At 35.7% G+C, this 17698-nt stretch overlaps 1 protein-coding gene across 1 annotated transcript in view; it reads right to left on the bottom strand.

Moving 5' to 3' along the window:
- Nucleotides 1-17698, bottom strand: part of SEPTIN7 (septin 7) — a 49273-nt gene that overhangs the window by 1221 nt on the left and 30354 nt on the right. Inside the window, exons 3-12 of the mRNA XM_085537690.1 lie at nt 17306-17406; nt 16586-16720; nt 14093-14210; nt 12686-12778; nt 11390-11486; nt 9754-9805; nt 8723-8848; nt 4891-4911; nt 2138-2273; nt 320-459 (exon numbers count right to left, since the gene is read on the bottom strand). Of these exons, the coding sequence (XP_085393816.1) occupies nt 320-459; nt 2138-2273; nt 4891-4911; nt 8723-8848; nt 9754-9805; nt 11390-11486; nt 12686-12778; nt 14093-14210; nt 16586-16720; nt 17306-17406 (1019 nt within the window). The remainder of the gene's footprint in view (nt 1-319; nt 460-2137; nt 2274-4890; nt 4912-8722; nt 8849-9753; nt 9806-11389; nt 11487-12685; nt 12779-14092; nt 14211-16585; nt 16721-17305; nt 17407-17698) is intronic.

Genomic DNA, 17698 nt, shown 5'->3' with positions numbered 1-17698 from the left:
AGCTATGGACCACAAGATTTAAATGCTTTAACTCTTGAAGCCTCAGCTCTCTATCCTTCCAAAGTCTGATGTAATCTAACTTTCAAGTACAAGTAGGTTTTTTTTTTAAGACAAATCTAGTTACATATGGAGAGTGTTCTTCCAGATTAAAAACATGCTTGAGATGCTAACAATATTCCCACTATTTCCAATATTATACTGTTCTTATACTATATTCACTATATTATATTCTTTCTGTATTATAGATATATATAATATATATATTATTAGTATACTATATACATGTATACTGTGAACTGAAGAGCACTAATCAATTTACCTGGAGGAATTCTGTTGTTCCAAAATACGTTGCTGAGCTTCCCAGTTTGCTTTCTCATCCTCAAACTGGCGACGCTTTTCCTCTAATTCTTTGTGTTGAGCCTCCAAATTCTTTTTCATTTGCTCGTGGCGTCGCTGCAGCTACAGAAAAGGTCACAAATAGATTCAGTAAGGACACAGATGCTGCAAGTATCAGATGCAAAAGTAATCAAGAATATCAGGAATATTTGATAATTAATGTACACGTTAAACTATAAAACGTCTGAATATCAGTAATGCATAAAATAACAGTATCTTAGACTTTCACAGAAGGAAAAAAATCTCACTGTTTTCATCCTACAGTGTTAACTATGTTAAGGATCTGTTTGGAAAAACATTATTGATTTATTAGTTTATTTCTCAATTCCTATGAATTACTACTAATATAACTAATGAAATAATAGTATTATCAAGGTTAATTATTTGCACTGTCAGTACAGCATAACAAGTCTCTCCTGGACACTTCTGTTGGTAGGAACTGCAATTAAAGAATGGAAGCACTGTGAGGAAAAGCAACCCCATTCAGGTAGTCTAACAAGTGTTTCTGAATGAGATAAACAGGAACGTCTCTTCTTCTATCCATCTATCTTAAAAAAAATAAGCTTCAAACTCAGAACTATCTACTGCCTACTTTTGAGCATGTGGAGAAATACAATGAAAATGTATGAAGCTAAGAATGGAGAAAGAGGTAGAAAGAATGAATTACATTCATGAACCATTAAAAACTGACAGAGGGACATGATGGGTGAAAAAGTCAGGAGGCAGTAAATGAAAAACAAAAATAAAGAGCTTTTTTCCCCTTGTTTTTAATACCACAACTTAACTACAGGCTCCACAGTACATTGTGTAAGCCAGAAGTTTGAATGAGGTATGAATAATATTTAAGAGGGAAAAAAAAAAGAATTAAAAATAATTTTAAAAAAGTCAAGGAAATGCAAGTCCATCAATGCTTAATTAACAAAAAGAACCCCTATGCTGATGGTTTTCTTCCTCTGTTTTTTTTCGGTTTGTTTTTCCCCTCCCTTTCTGTGATGCAGTGTATCTTGGCTCTCTGCAATACCCAGCCTGGCAAGCACTCCAACTACCCTGCCAAGTTTCCTCTCTTTCCCTCAAATCTGGAGCCAAATTGTCTTCAGGAACTCTGACAGTTTCGAACTCCTCTACTGAACTCCTTGAGAGCCGCCTCTTCAAAACTTATAATTTCTACCTAAACGCAATTCTGTACTAATCTCTTAGAACAAGCACTTCAAGAGCTGCCTGAAATCCATAGAAATAATCGCACTGTCAGGAGTTCAACTGGATGAGATAAAAATTAAGAGTTAAATACGTGTAAAATTTACGTGCGTTCAAATGACACAAAAATCCCACCTTTTCACCTTATTACTCTCATCTAGATGCTCTCCTAGACACTACCAGAAATTCCTGAAATGCTTCTTCAGTATGTAAGGCCAATTCTTGTTACTACATCAGCTTGTATAAAACTATGGAAGTCTCGAGAACTTTAAATACACTGAAGAAAAGAGGTACAAAATATTCCACAGGAGGGAAAAAAGAAAACTGTGCGTACTTTAATGTACTGTGACAGTGAAAACAAAAAGAGTGTCTACATGAATGTTAAAATTACATTCTAAGTTTGTGCTTACACCATTTCGGCAAAGACAACAAGCTGGGAATAAAGAATAACCAAGTTTTCTTTAAACATAAAATGCTGGAAGATGTTGGAGAAAAGAGACACCTCTGTATTTGTACAGCTTCAAGGATATTTAAGACATTTCATTACCTCAGCTTCGGAGTCCTTCAGCTTCTGTACTTTTTCTTTGACTTTCATCTCAAACACCTGTTCCATTTCCATCTCCATTTTTTTCATTTTGGCTACATGCTCTCTCCTTTCCTCCTCCATCTGTGCCAGCGGGCTCCTGCCATAAATGCAGAAGAAATTAGCTAATAAGAACTTTTTTTTTTTTCCCTGTTAAGTTAGGGCATCTGCAAGAAAAACAAGATAAAAATGCTGAAGCACCAAAGTAAACAGCACAGCTGTATGCACAGCTAACTTAAACTAATTCTGTATTATTTTATTAACTACTAGGCTTTCTACAAAATACATTTCATACGGTATCTCTCCCCCAGCTGATATATCTTGAATTAAAACTGAAGGAGCTCTTTTTTTTTCCCCCTTAAGTCTTAGCTAAAACCTGGTCATGCATAGGGAAGAAATAAATGTAATAATAAAAAAAAATCAGCATCTTCCAAGTGATCTTCAGGCATCTTGTTCTCTCCAGTTCAAATATATACAAAAATTAATGGACAGAACCTTGATGTTGAACAGATTGATAAAAATTTTTAACAGTGTTGCAGACCAAAGTCTCAATTTCTCTCTACATTTTTACTGTTCAAAGTGACTGTAAGTGTGAAGTTAGCATTACAACTGCGTTGAAGGTGCTGGTTTATATTTCTGAGGAGTTAATTTAGCAAAAAAAAAAAAAAAAAAGTTTTGGGCAACTGAGCATCAGTTATTCATGACGGTGTTAGTTGGATGACTTGACTCCTGAAAAATACTATTCAAGAATAAAAACAATGCAGTCTTTTTCATTGCATATTACATGGTTACTACTTCTCCAAATTCTGCTGAATTTTTTAAGATGTAAATAAAGCTTGTATCTCACATTAAAGCGATACAAGTTTTAAATGACAAGTTTCACGCTAAGTAACCAATAAATCAGGGTAATTTATGACCCGGTGATGATTCCTACACAATCTTATCAATAGACTTTCCTGCCATTCATCAAAGAACGACTACTGGCCTTATTTCAGATCTGAGTCACTGTAGCTTTGGAAAACATCCGTTTTAACCATTTTACTGGCATAGAACAGTTGAATATATAGGGAACTGTTACAATCAACAAGCAGATGATATCTGCTGTAATGTATGCAAAAACCACTCAGACTGGCAAACTATAAATTAGTGGTGGAAAATTTGTACCCTACCAAAATGTTTTTGGTTTCAGTGTTTAAAAACAAACAAAAACCCCTAAACTATTCCTAAAAAAAAAAACAACCCCAAAAACAAATTGTAAAAGGACATCGAAGTGAGGAACTACCAATGACGACTGAAATAAAATGAGCAACATCTATTTTGATGTAGTTTGTCATTGTTAAAGGAATGAGTATATATATACCAAATTGTCACGACTTGTTCAGACTGTTAATGGCTCAGTTTATCATTATTGCTTGCTCATATTCAATAGCTAACCACAAAGTGGAAGTGAACTACGTCAAATCAAGGTCATGTGAATGGTTTTTGAAATACTGGCATTTTAAAATATGCTTTAAAGGTGATAATCGGGGGTGGTAAGGAGGAAGAAAATGGCTCTTCTGTTAAAAAAGTAATTTAAAGCTGAACTAATATTTGCAAAATTTGGAACAAACACACAGAACTGAAAGTGATCCTCGGTCTAATGCTTCCTTTAGCCATATAAACAGCCAACTGATAGCAACTTTTGTCAAGGAGAAATTTTGTTTAAGCATGGGTCACAGATAAAAATACACAAAAAATGTTTCACTTAAGAAGATGATGAAAGAGAAAGTAAGTAGCAGTACTTTTCAAAGGTAATCAGCTGTCAAAATTAAACTATTCAACTGCTGTTATTATACAGGATTATTTAGTTCTCAAATGTGTCTGCTTAGATTAACCTAGGACAGACTTGGAAGGGGAACAGTACTGTCCTACTGACAGTCTGGTAGTCTAAAAGGGATGTCATGCAAGCTGTATTTGATAGACGGGCAAAAAGTAGTCTGCATAGAAACTTTGCTGAACTAACAAGCAAACATTTATAGTTGAGCTCCTTTCAACAGAGGTCACAACATGTTTTGTTAGGGCTTAAGCACCTGCCACAGGTTTACATCCTGTTTCAGGCTAAAATAATGCAAATATGTTGAACAAAAAAGAGCTAAAATACACAAAGCAGAGATGTAAAACGCTCTGTTAGATCAGTTAAATGTACGGTAACACAACCCTCTGTTAAAAGTGGAACCTCTGCAAGCCAGTAAAATAAGAGAAAACCATGGTCAGAGAAGATTAAAGTGACTGACTTCTCAATTCAATGAAGATGGGTAAATTTACAGGTAAGTATGAAAATCCCACTCATTCTTTGTTAGAATCTATATTAATAAATCTTTAGATGGAAACTGGAAGAATTTCATAATTTATGAGCTGAAACAGCCCTCTACTCATTATTAAAACCTGACCATATTTGTTTTGAGGCTTAGCCAAGAAGTTTTTAAAGAGAAAGAGCTTTACAGAAATAATTGTCACTGAAAATATTTAGAACTTCTTAAAAGTTGATATTAGCATAGCTTTTAGAACAACAAAAAACAGCTGAGGTGGAGGGTGGGGGGGGAAACAAAACAACAGTGCCAAGAGTTGGACAACAGAAAACTGTTTTAAATTGGAACCATTAAACAGTAAAATCCTTTTTGTGTTTAAAGAATTTTTGTCTAAATTTTGTTTTTGGAAAAATTTAAATGACCACTTACATGCCTTCAACTGTGTCAAATCTAAAAAACAAAAAATACAGAGGCTTAGCTTCACATGCTTAAATAAAACCACAAAACCAAAAAGCAGTAACTTTAAAAGTAAATTATTCATTATTAATAGATTCCTAAAGCTAATTATTTGCTCCCACAAAAGCAAATTTTTTTTCCACACTGAAAGGTAAGTGTTAGTTAAAGCTTATTATATTTAAAATTCAGTTAGTAAGTCACTACCACCATGCCAATATTAATGCAGATTGGATGTGCAGATCTTTTCAGGAATAGTTTACCTGCAATATGTAATGCTTTTAAAGCAATCTTAAATATTTTATTGACACCAACAACCACTTGCTCTTAACGAACTCTATGAACCCAAAGCCACACTGAGGCTTACATACTCATTAAAAGGTTGTCACCTATTAAAGGCAATTACGTTAAAATCAAGCTCTAATGTTCCTGTGCTTCAAAAAGAGCACTACAGTCAATGGCCAGCAGAGGTCTCACAGGAGGTTGTGTTCAGCTCTGCTTCGCTGCTGCTGTCACTTCCTCCCAGCATGATGCTTCACCCTACCTTTCCTTCTCTCTGGTGAAAAGGAAGCAGAGAATCCTGGTGTTTCAATAAGGCTATCAAAATATTGAGAATATGGTAAAAAGGAGTTAGTAGTCATCTAAGCTAGGCAGTTAGAAGAATCTGCGCGTTGTGTATTTTGTGACCCACTGTGCCAGTTGATTGAACAGAGGAGTTCAAGATAAGGATCATCTTTACAGTATACAACATGACTTGAAACCCACTGAAAATATCAACCTCATATAGCAAACTGTAAAGACTCAGCGAATTGAGAACTGTAAATTTCAGAGCAAAGGCAAATTTCAGCGTATGGCATAGTGCTCATGTACAATTACTGCAGAGTGTTATTTATATACCTGAAGATTACCCTTGATGATTTTTTTTTTTTTTTAATTAAGACAGATTTATCTCAAAGATTTGAAGAAATCAGATATTAAATACAAAAAGGTAACATCATCATGGTGCATGCTTCAGACTGCTCTTAGGTCAATGTGTTGCCTGTAGAACAGTTGATTACAGTTTCATCAAAGCAATAGAGAAAAGCGAAAGAAAACTGCATGGAACATCTTGCTTCAAGTCATCCACACAACATTGCTAAAACTCATACAGTGTACTTATACTTATTTTCATATCTGTACTTTTGTTCAAGAAAAAAAATTAACAGTTGCATGAAAAATAAAGGTCTCTTCAACTCTTATCCTATTTCTAAGGTGAAAAGGTCAATCCAGTCTTCACCAGCTGCCAGGAGGAGATGCTTTTGGAGAAGTCCAAGCACCACAGCTCATCTAATCTCTTACATATACTCTCACAGTTTACAAAAAAGACAGCAGCACAGGCTTTTCCAGAGCCAGAGTTTGTATCTGTGTTTAACAGGATGCTTGTAATACAGCCAAACAGCAGCAGAGCCAGCCTCCAATCCTCAGATAGAGACACAGGATCTGTCTGCCATTAAAGAATCAGATTTCCTGAGAGCAAGTTAAATATTACTCCATTTTGAGGCAGACGGTTCTTTCAAAAAGCAAGCAAACACAGCACTCCTCAGGGATGCACAGATAAAGCATTAATATTTGTTCTTCCTCCTTGTAATTGATTTCCAGGAAGGCGCACATGGTTACTGGGAAAGTTTTCTTTATGCTGTATAAACTATCATAGATTCAAATGTATGAAAACACATCAAAGCCAAACGAAGCACATTCAAGCTTGAAGGAAAATAAAAAAAAGCTGGTAACTAAACATATAACTAAACATATGGAGAAGGCAGCAAGAGAATAGCATCAGATACTTCATAACCACTATGTGCACTCATGACACTTTTAAATTAAAAGGCCACTCAGTTGGAAGAAGATCTCTAATGAAAGGTTCAAAACTACCTGTTACAGGTTTGCAACTGACTTTGCTGTCTTTCAGATGGATGAATCAAACTGATAAATTATTTCTTGAAGGAAAAACAAAAAACAAAACCAAACCCAGTGGCCAAATGTGCCAGTTGTACTCGTTCATCTTAGAGATTAAATGCCCAGTGTTTGCAGTGAGAATACTGGTCTCAAAAGACGCTTTTAGCTGTAAGTTTTTAAGTGGGATAGCACAGTGATTGAGATAGCAACTAAGCATGCTTCTGAGAGCAGAGTAGTTCCAGATATCTGGAGCATAAATTCCAGTGGACAAAAGGTACAGTGATGACCTCAGTAAGCAATTGCCAAAGATGGACAACGCAAGTAGTTTTGAAATTGTTTGGAACAGGTATTCATGCAGAAATGCATCTCATGTTCACAGTCCGGGAATAAAAAACTTTTTGTTTCCTCAGCAAAGAGAAAGTAAGCTCCAGTTCTTGCACCCAAGCATGTTTCCTCCCCTGCTGCACTACTTTGCTCTCAAACGTGCAAGCTGCTCTACACATCCGCCCCAGTTTTTCCCACAATGACTACCTCCTTTAGTAATTTTAGTTCTGAGAGCTCCTTCCCTCTCAGCCCTAACGCTGTTAGAACTTGAGAAACTTCTAACACAGTTGCTACATATCTCTAGGAGCTTTGAGCTGCAAATCAGCACTAAGATGGCAGTGAGAAGTTACCACTGTGTTACAGACTATTCTAAGATTTGAATTCACTACAAACTTTACATGAATTTTGTGAAGAGCTGATTTAACTGACATATTCCATCCTATTTTTGTCAATGATAAGCAAGGAAGCCTCATATTCTCTTATTCTACATGCAACTAGACTGTGCCTACTTAAACCATTCTCTCACAGTAACTTTCAAAACATGAACATACTGTCAAGTATGGAGTGCTTTACTGAAAGAGTGGCTTTGTAGCATTCACCCAGATGAAAATATCAGCTATTTCCATGTTAATGGTGGGTAGCTTTTCTTTTTTCCTTCCAGGAAAAACAGCTGTAATTCAGCTTAGCACTGGATGAAGAGCATCCTGTAATTTGGTTGAGAAATTTATATCTAAATATGTCACAGGAAAGAAGAGCATTACTAATTAGTAATAATTTAATCATTAATTATTGTTGATACACGCAGAACTGAGAAACTGCTTGTACTTAAAAATGTAGCTATTTTTAAATAGCACTGTACATGAAGAATACAAGAAAGCTTGCTTTTATATCTTCCAGTGATTTAATCAGGTTGGCAAACAACCCGCTGTCAGAGGCAATCCAGATGACTTACTAGGGTTAGAAAGCAACAACCACCACAACCTGCACTGCAACTTTACTCCCACAAAGGATCAAGATGTTGCAATAATTTCACTGCCATGATAAGCACCCCTAGAAGCAGCCAGGGCTGCCATTCAATAAAAACAAGTGTCATCAAATGTAAATGATAACCATTTTTAATTTAAAGTTTGTAAAAAAATTATTAACCCACTCTTCTCTCAGAAGCATTCCCTTTATTGACGATTCAGCATTCCTAAGAGCTAATAACGCCCAAGGTAGTATATATTCAAGAACAGAAACAGTAAGGCAGTAAAACTTTCCATTACGCACCAGTGACATGTAACTTACAAACAAAAACAGTAAAAATGTTCCCTCTTCAGAGCTAATTCTAACTAAAACTCAAGTTTTTCAATCTTATTCAGTCAGACTAGCGCAGATCTTAGTGAACAAAACAAAACCAAATAATGAGTAAGCCAGAAGCGCAGAGTGCTCAGACCAGGACGCAACTAAGAGGCAAAAAAAAGCAAAATAAATAACTCCCACAACAAAACCACCACCAACAAAAGGAGCAAACAGATTAAAGAGCAATACAACTGTAACAAGAACTTACTTTGTTAGCTGCCCTTTATTTTTATTGTTGTCAACACCGTTGTATGTAACAGCTGCCAGTTTTCTGCTTCTGTAGTTCTCATAATGTACATTGTTAGTGACATCCTTCAGGTCTTGCATATGAGTTCTGTTAATAAGTGAAATTTATCAGTTTAGTGCACAAACACAAAATACTTCCTGTAAAATTAATACACGTTCACTTTACAGATTGACTTAAACCACATTCCTCCATTAATGTTCCATATCCCACAGTGTCATAATTGATCCATTTAAATTAGAGCTGTCCAGACAGCAAAGTCACAGAAATATCAGATTATTTTCCACTGAACTATCTCAAGTTTGCAGTTATTCCAAATGTTATGTGAGAAAATGAGAGTTCTGAGAATAAACTTACAAGTATATTAAGAATAAATAAGAAAGCTGGACATTACTTATATTGTAGGTACCCATGAACTACCGCAGGCAAGAAACAAGTCAAAACTTCCTAATTTCTATCTTTGAAGTTTGCAAAAGATAAATGTAAAGTTCAACATCAACATGAACATGAGCTTCCTCCAGTACTTTCCCATCACCACTCTAGAGAAAAGTGAAGCCTAGAAGTTGAACTAGGCATTGTTACATAGATGAACTTACTGAACTGCTGTGAATACAGGAAGAAAAGCCTCTCAGCACCTAGCACTAAGAAGCAAAGGAGTCTTCCTTTGGAAAGTGCCAGCAATGAAAATTCTAAAAGATGCCAGCAAGTAAGAATATATCAACACTAGCAGACAGCTTGGATTTTTATGGAGTATCACAACTTAAGAACAAATAATCAGGAAGAGAGGATTACTTAAAAAACAAAACACCAACCTGTTAGCATTACTTACTAGACATGTGGTTAAAGAAGCTCTTACAAAAAATAAAAAAGGTTTACACTTAAAAACGCAGGGTTTATCAGAATTTGTTAGTTCGAATCCTTTTGTCCCTCTGACACATGAATTTACAACCTGTTACACACACTAGAAAATTTAACATTACCCAGAAGTTGCTTACCTTATCAACATGTTCCTCAGAATTGTGAAGTCACAGTGTTCCCCATTTTCAACTGCAGAAAGAGAGTAATTTTTTTTTTTAAGACTCCAACCAAAAAATGTGCCTTTCTCAGAGGTAAGGCTTTTTAGATATCATCCACCTTCTAGATTCATTGCAACAACAGATTTCCTCCAGCCTTTTTTTGCTTGCACAATATGTGCGATACCAGCAGGAGAGCATTAGCAGCATAACCTCTATCAATGCAGCCTTCCAGCTGAGTTCTTATGCTCCCTGCAGCCTTTCTACCACAGCAGAAACACAGTTTGTCACTTTCACTAGCTTTATGATCTTTTGGAGGCCTTGTCAGTACAGTTATGTGATTAAGGATCAGACATCAACTGAAGACCTCAGTTTAGATCCAGCTATCTTCAAAATCTTTATAAGGCAGACTTGATGAAGGCAATTTTCCCCTCCAACACCACTAAGGAGATGCAATGTCTTTGTCTGAATTTTCATGTAATTTTGTTATTCACCAAATAAGCAAAGGAAGGCTGTGTGTTCAATCCTGCAAAGCCATTTAAGACGGTCCTTTTAGTTAAGCTGCAGTTGTTCCCTTTCAAAAATCACAAAACTGCATGAGTCTGAAACATTTCTGAAGTTTGTTTTAAAATAAAGAAGAGCTGCACCATTTTGTACATTTCAAAACACTAATGCAAGAGCCTTAAAATAAAGCTTGATCCATTCTGGTGCAGCTGGTTTTTACTTTGTGCCAAACCTCATTTCCTGCCAGACACGCACTTCAAAGAGCAACAGCATTGCTCTTTAAAGTACTGGTCCATATTGTGCTTGGTTTCTTTGCTGTTTTGCACTGCAATGAATTTATAGTACTTTGAAGGCAAAAAATGTGAGAAAAACCTTCACTTCACTCAATACATGCACACTACAAAGAAAAAAAAATGCGGACATCATATCACCAAGGAGAACAAGGCATGTTTATAACCTTTATTTCACTACATGGCATGGTGCAGGTTTCATTTTCCACGTGCCACTTCAAATAGGTGAACAGAGTTAAAACACAAGCAGTGGCTGCCAAAGGAACAAGCCGTTATCTTAAAACTTATTTTCCAGCATAGCAGAATTTTAAACGAACACAAAAAAAGGAACTATAAAAACCACTCAATTCAATACCAAGTACCTTCCTGCTATTATGCCTCGGCAATTAAGAAACATACATTTTAAGCAAAAACATCCCTCCAGAAACTTGAAGTTGAATTTAAGTTTGAATTAAGTTGCTAGTCACAAACACACCAAATTAGCATTTATAATATGAACACCCTGGAAAGCAGAATTCAAGAAATGAGTATATTTCATACCAAAAAAAAGTTAAAATAAGGATTCTAGCAAAGACTTTGATTTTAAGTCTCATCTTATGTAGGAACTGCAGTAAGTTAAAGGCTTACAGTTCCTCAGTGAAACTTCAGCAAGATTCTGCATGCAAGATTATGTATTGCTACACCTTTACCTTGTTCCTGTCAGAATAACAAAAAATAGCATATTCAATAAATGGTCAGAACAAAACACATTAAATTAAGCATTTCCAACAAAGGCTAATGCCCTAATGTGCTTCCAATGGCTAAAAACAGCAAGAAATCCTTACCTTCTGCAACACCCCATGGGTACTGTCTTCCTCTGACTCTCTTGCCATTGACTTCAATGATCGTATTACTACCTACCACGGCAAGAGGTAAACGGTCCTGCAACAGAAAGCATTGCTTCAATAAAAGTAATTCAACATTTCGAGTGCAAACAGATAGCAAAAGCATGACCATGTGTAAACTAAGCATAAGGCGGTCCCAGAGCACAAGAACAGTTGTATTTCCTAATCTCCAAGTAGTTTATTACACTTTTCACACGCACACACTCCTTAAAAATCTGTAGACTGACACATTCTGTAAGTCTGGCTAAGAAATAATACTGTTATTTGGTAAGCTAAACAGGCAAAACCATTTCCTATTTAATATTCTTGCACAGTAATCATCAATTCCAAACGCCAATGGCTACAATCAATGATTACAACTTTAAGTGGATTGTTCTACCCAGATTTCTAAGATTTGCCTAAGAACTACTTCAAGTTCTTATTTTCAGCTGAAGCAAAGAATCTATCAAGTGTAACAAGCAAAGTAGCCAAGAGCAGCTTCAAACAGCTGAAAGAAACAGCATACAAAGATCAAGTATTTTAGGCTTTCACTCTTGCTTCTATTCTTCCTCTTCTCCTCCAGGCCAGCATATCTTAGTCCCAGAATAACTTTAATTTGTGCTACTTGCGTTTTATTTGTCTTATGCAACTCCCACAGTAACAAAAGATGTAAAAGCTTTTACAGGCTGTTAAAAGTTACTGAGAAAAAAAATTAACACTGCAAGATGGACTTCAAGACAAAAGAGTAAACCAAAAGACACAAGTAAACAAGAAGCCTTTCAACAGCCTGACAGCCCTATAGATTTTCTTTAGTCATTCATGTCCATTACAGTTTCAGAATATCAATCAGTCAGACAACATTTCTATAATGTAATGCACATGCATTCATGCCACTGAACACCTTTCTGAAAGAGGATCCTTGCTTCTTACAAAGCTCCCAGTTAAACAGAACGTGGCAGGTGGATAAAAGTCAAAGAGTCAGAATAAATAAAAAGTAAGTGATCTATAATAGATTATTATTGGAGAACGTGATCTAGTGTTCCCACTCTGAATTTCACCCAAGAAAGGGCCTAAGCCATCTCTGAGGAGAATTTCATTCCCTCAAGTGGAAAGCAGCAACTCTCAGAACAGCCCTACATCTTTCTTTTTCCCATCCTCTAAAAATTTTGGTGGGCTCCTTCCTAAGGACAAAACTTTTCATTCTCTATCCACCCTCCAAAGAGAAAAAGAAAGCAGTTTTTGAAAAAAGAATGTTACCTTTATCTTTTTAACAATCTTGTTTTCTTCTTCATCATCCGTTTCTGGAAATTCATATATTTTAATTTTGTGTTCTTGGATTTCTTTCATTATCTAAAACCCAAAACATTATTTGTTTGAGAAAGTCACACTCTTCCAATAATTTATTTCTTGCAGCCATCTGATTCTCCCTTCTTCTGTTTGACTTACAAGACCCATTTTACTGAAGTTAACAACATGAAACTTGCATAGGTTTAACACCATGAGGCTACTCCAAGGGATTATTAGCGTGACCATAATTTCTTTGCCAGGAGAACACAGCTTAGCACTGGAGTCTGCACAGCTAATGGAATACTATCCATCAGTGCAAGGCAGCAGAAACATCCATCAGTTTTCTATGCCCAGGCAAACTGGGAGATTTAGTTTCACTTTGGAAAGTTTGCCCTAATTAAGATCAGCTCACTGATAAAATTGTGTATGTATTAAGAAATATGCTACATTCTACATTTTTAACCTTTTATATAGGGTTACATCTAAAAAAGACTGAATATGTGAGAAGAAACCAAAATGGTCTACAGCATCTTGACTGTTTCTCCAAGGCAAGAAACATCTCTTCATATTCAATCTTGTATAAAGAATTTTACATGTGGCATCTCTTAATATCAACATTTTGAAGAACCTGTTATTTTTTAGACTAGAACTTGACACAGTTTGATGAAATCAACCTCACACCTTGTTTCATCATGTTCTGTGTCCTCATTATCCTCCCTGTACAACACAGCAAAGATTAAGCATTCCGATCACATAGTCAAAACAAGCCACTTGGAAGCATTACCACCAGACTGGTAAAAATGTAAGGAAACAATGTCAACTGTATCAATCCTACAGTTAACACGTTTAAAAAGTACTGCTACAGACAAGACTGATGGACAGGTATACTTTTTCTCAGCTACTACCTGATGCAGCATCTATGACATTCACTTTCACATTGACATGTTAATAGTAATAATGTAATATTTTAAATGTTGGGGGGTTTTTGTGTACAAGTTTTGGGGGGTTATTATTTTTCTGTATTTTTTCCTTTTTTATTTTTTCTTCCTTTTCCCTCTCCTTATTTTTTTTACAACTACTGTTGGGAACATAAATCTTCCAAGGCCCCCCCTCCCTGACTGATTTTTATCTCAGCAGTGATACACTTCACCTGTCAAGAACCATGCTACACTTAAATCATCTTCCCCCGAGGACAGAACCAAGATTATTTCACCAAGAAATACAATTAAATCTAGAGATATGAATTACTCAGCTTTGCTGTCTTAAGTCACTGCTTCAGGGTTTGAACCTTGCATGTAAGAAGTTGCATCTCACAATTTCCATAGGGACCAGGTTACTAAGCTATCCCACGCTGTAAATATTAATCTTTCAGCTCACCTGTTTTTTAAACTGTTGGCATTCCTCGGGTGTAAGTGTGTCTGCTTTGGCAATAAGTGGAATGATATTCACTTTTTCATGCAGGCGCTTCATAAACTCTATATCCAAAGGCTTAAGACTGAAAGACAGCATTAATGAATATAAATTGCAAGGCTTTAAACTAGAACATACAAATTATTTAAGATTTGTCTTGACAGCTATTCTTAAAGCACTGATTTAGAAGTGACAGATGCTTGAATTTCAAAAGACTACTTATAATTGCAATAGGAAATCCCATACCACTGTGCAATGTTAGAGAAGCAAGTTGTAAGTTAATGTTACTAGCAGACAAGAGATTTCTGCTAGATGAAATTACACTACTTTAAGCACGTGATAAAAACTCTCCTACTAAGGTTGCAAAGCTCACGAGTTGTGTTTTGTTTATTATTATTAGTGCTGTTGAAGACAGCTAAGAACTGCCTATGGACAATCAAAGCAGAAGCATCTCATCTCCTAAGTACTGTGTTTAACAACAGAGTGTTATCAAAGCTGATGACAGTGCCTCAAACTAAAAAACCACCATACGGCTGCATAAAAAACACCAGTGCGGGTAAAAATGTTCAACATTTCCTGCTTGCTAAAGCAAAGCCACAGGTTTCAATGTATTAATGCCTTAGAATTATAGCAAGTTTAGTCAGTCTTAAAGGATTCACTTAAAGGATTTAACAAGATTATTTCTCATATTAAAGAAATTAGGATTAGCAACAGATTCAATTGGTATTCAAATTTAGCTTCTCCTCCAAATCACATACACACATACATCAATGAATAAAGAAAAAGCCAAAGGACTCATATTTAGTTTCCCTTCAATATTTTCTACTTGCTACTGAATTTTTCAGCTTCTCAGCATGCTTCTTTTCAACAGTAATGGATGTTGAGTTTAAAAGCACTGGTGTGACTATCCATTCTCCCAAATATGCTTTCCCTCTCCTCAACTCAAACAACTACCAAAGTCAACACTGCGCCAATGGGCAGCAGAGTCAAAGCAGAGTAGTTCCAACTTCAGCACTTGAGACTCAAACATGAAGACTTCACATGAAGATCCTAGAAGTGCAGGAAGAGGCTGCAATTCATCACCCTTATACCAGCCTCTTCTTCCTCTCCTGTCCCATACCACCTAACTTGCTAGTTCAGATGTTTGTGTGGATACCAGCTACCAACACTGAAACATGTTAAATGGAAGGACCAAAAGTATATAGAAGTTGCAGTAAGTCTGCTTTTTACAGAGGTATTAAGTCATTAGGACAAACAAAAGCAAGTTCACCTAGAAATGCCTTAAATATACACATGCACTAAGGGTGACAAATATTTTGTTTCATGAGTTGCACAGGGTGCTGTCTTCACAAGAAGCACAGTGAAAGACTAAACCACCACAAAAACCAGGTAGGAAGTGAGTAATGTCCTTTCAGAGAAGAGAGCTTTATAAAAGAGGAAATTAATGCTAACAGAAGCACTGATTCTCTCTGTGCTCCATTAATTTCCTCAATTACAGAACAACTCCAGTCATTTACCTCAAAAATTGAAAGAGACAATGCAAACCTAACTCAACTGTGAACTTTTTTTCTAACAACAACATACAATATCAATGTAGGGAATATTTCACCAGCTTCTAAACTCATAGTCAAAACTAAAACTTGATTTCTTTGAATTTTTCCTTGCAAGCAATTTGTAGCAATGATGGGTTTAAAAGGCTTTAACAAATAAAAAAAAAGGAGGAAAAAAAAGATAAATGTTTTTTTTTAACAATCTCAAATGCATATTAAAAAAATTGATTAACACAAAGGAAGGCTTATTCTCCCTTTTATCAACACAAAATATTAGTTTGGCACAACTAATGAAGCATTATCTGCCTAATATTCAAATATTTGCATTTAAAATTGAAATGTACATGGAGTAAAATTGACATAACAAATAAATACATTGGTGAGAAAGTGTATAAGGTAAGCCTACACAAGAAAAGCAGCTTCTGTTCACTGCCGAAGAAATATTTCTCAGAATTTCTTCTGTCACTTCATTTGCAAAGCTTTACTACTTTTGATCCATGCAACAGAATACTTTACTTTTCTCCTCCTCCTTATTTTGAAGGTACTACTTTAAGAGCCTCTGATGACATTAATCAGTTGTAATACATGATAAAGTGCTACGCAACCAAACTCAAAGCCTGCATCTGATACACTCTGGAAATGCAGTTCTCTCTTTCTACCACTAGATAGAAGTCTGATCAAGTTAAAAAGCAAGAAGAGGTGGAACACTGCATAATAACTGAAAAAAAATATATCTAAAATGCCAATATTGGAATTGTCACTGGACAAAGGATTATTCTCCAGGTGCGTGCTTAAAAGAATGCCAGGTCTGCAGGCCATTTAGGAAAAGTAACTAAGTAAAAATGTCAAATTTGAGTGTTTATCGGAGACGAAGACAGAGATAGGAAGCTTAACATATGCTAATACCAACCCGTGTCCTGAAGGAGCAATGAAGTATAAACAGCACTGAACTCTATTATCTGGCATCTGACGTCTGTTCACTCGAGATTCTGCATTCAGGTAGTCCTCAAATTTACTGTCAATGTAGTCGATAACAGGCTGCCAACTGCAGAGGTGACATGAATTAAAGTTACATCATTTAGGTAAAAATTACAACTTTGCTAAGAATCAGTTGCCTTTTTTTGTTTGTTTTTTAGTGAAAGAAGTCAACACAGCATGTTTTACTCAAACAGCTTTTAAACATACAATTGAATTACACACAGGCCTGAAGACTGAATATACGAGTTCACTGGAAAAGCCTTACACACACAGTTACCTTCATCGAAATAGAATTAAATAGAACGCTTAAAAGAATAAATATAGGAAGTGCTTTGATGGTCAAATCTCATGAGAGCGTATAAATAGGTTTGGTATACTGGGAGTGCTGATAAAGAGCTAAATGTTCTGTCCACTTTAAAGGCATTGAGAGACAAGCCAGTAGCATTTCCATCAAGTTATAATGCTAATGAAAACTACAGCAGTCAAAGCTTCCAGTTAATGGCAAAGTACAGGCAAGTTTAAATACATTAGTTTTTTAACTGAAGATCTAGGCATACACTTAAGCTCACAAAGTGCTTTATCACACACCTGGAAGAAAAAAAAAAGAAGATAATCCCATATTACTGTGGGAGAACAAAGAATGTCTTCTTACCAATTACTATTATCCACAGCATCTCCAAATCCTGGTGTGTCAACTATTGTAAGTAGTAACTGAACACCTCCTTCTTTGATTAAAACTTTTGACTGCTCAACCTGTAAAAAGAATCAGATTAAATACCAGTTTTAAACAACAGGGAAAACACTCAATGGGTAGGAAACCCAACAAAAAGCTGCCAATCTTTCTGCCTCAGAGTAACTTGCTTTGCTTATAAAATCCCCATTTCTTTGGTAATCATTCATTTGTACATCAAAACAGATCATTATTGAAATTTTAGAAGTCCATAATAAAAGAACTGATTTGAGTATATTAGATACCCTAATGTTTTATCTCCTTTAAAATGCTGGTGTCAGCATAAAGATATTCTGAGATATTCAGACATTCTTA

Source organism: Coturnix japonica, chromosome 2 (genome assembly GCF_054131305.1).
Source record: "Coturnix japonica strain WE chromosome 2, WE-NBRP24, whole genome shotgun sequence".
Classification (NCBI taxonomy): Eukaryota; Metazoa; Chordata; class Aves; order Galliformes; family Phasianidae; genus Coturnix; species Coturnix japonica.
The sequence above is the reverse complement of the archived record's forward strand: the minus strand, read 5'-3'. Positions and strand labels throughout refer to the sequence as shown.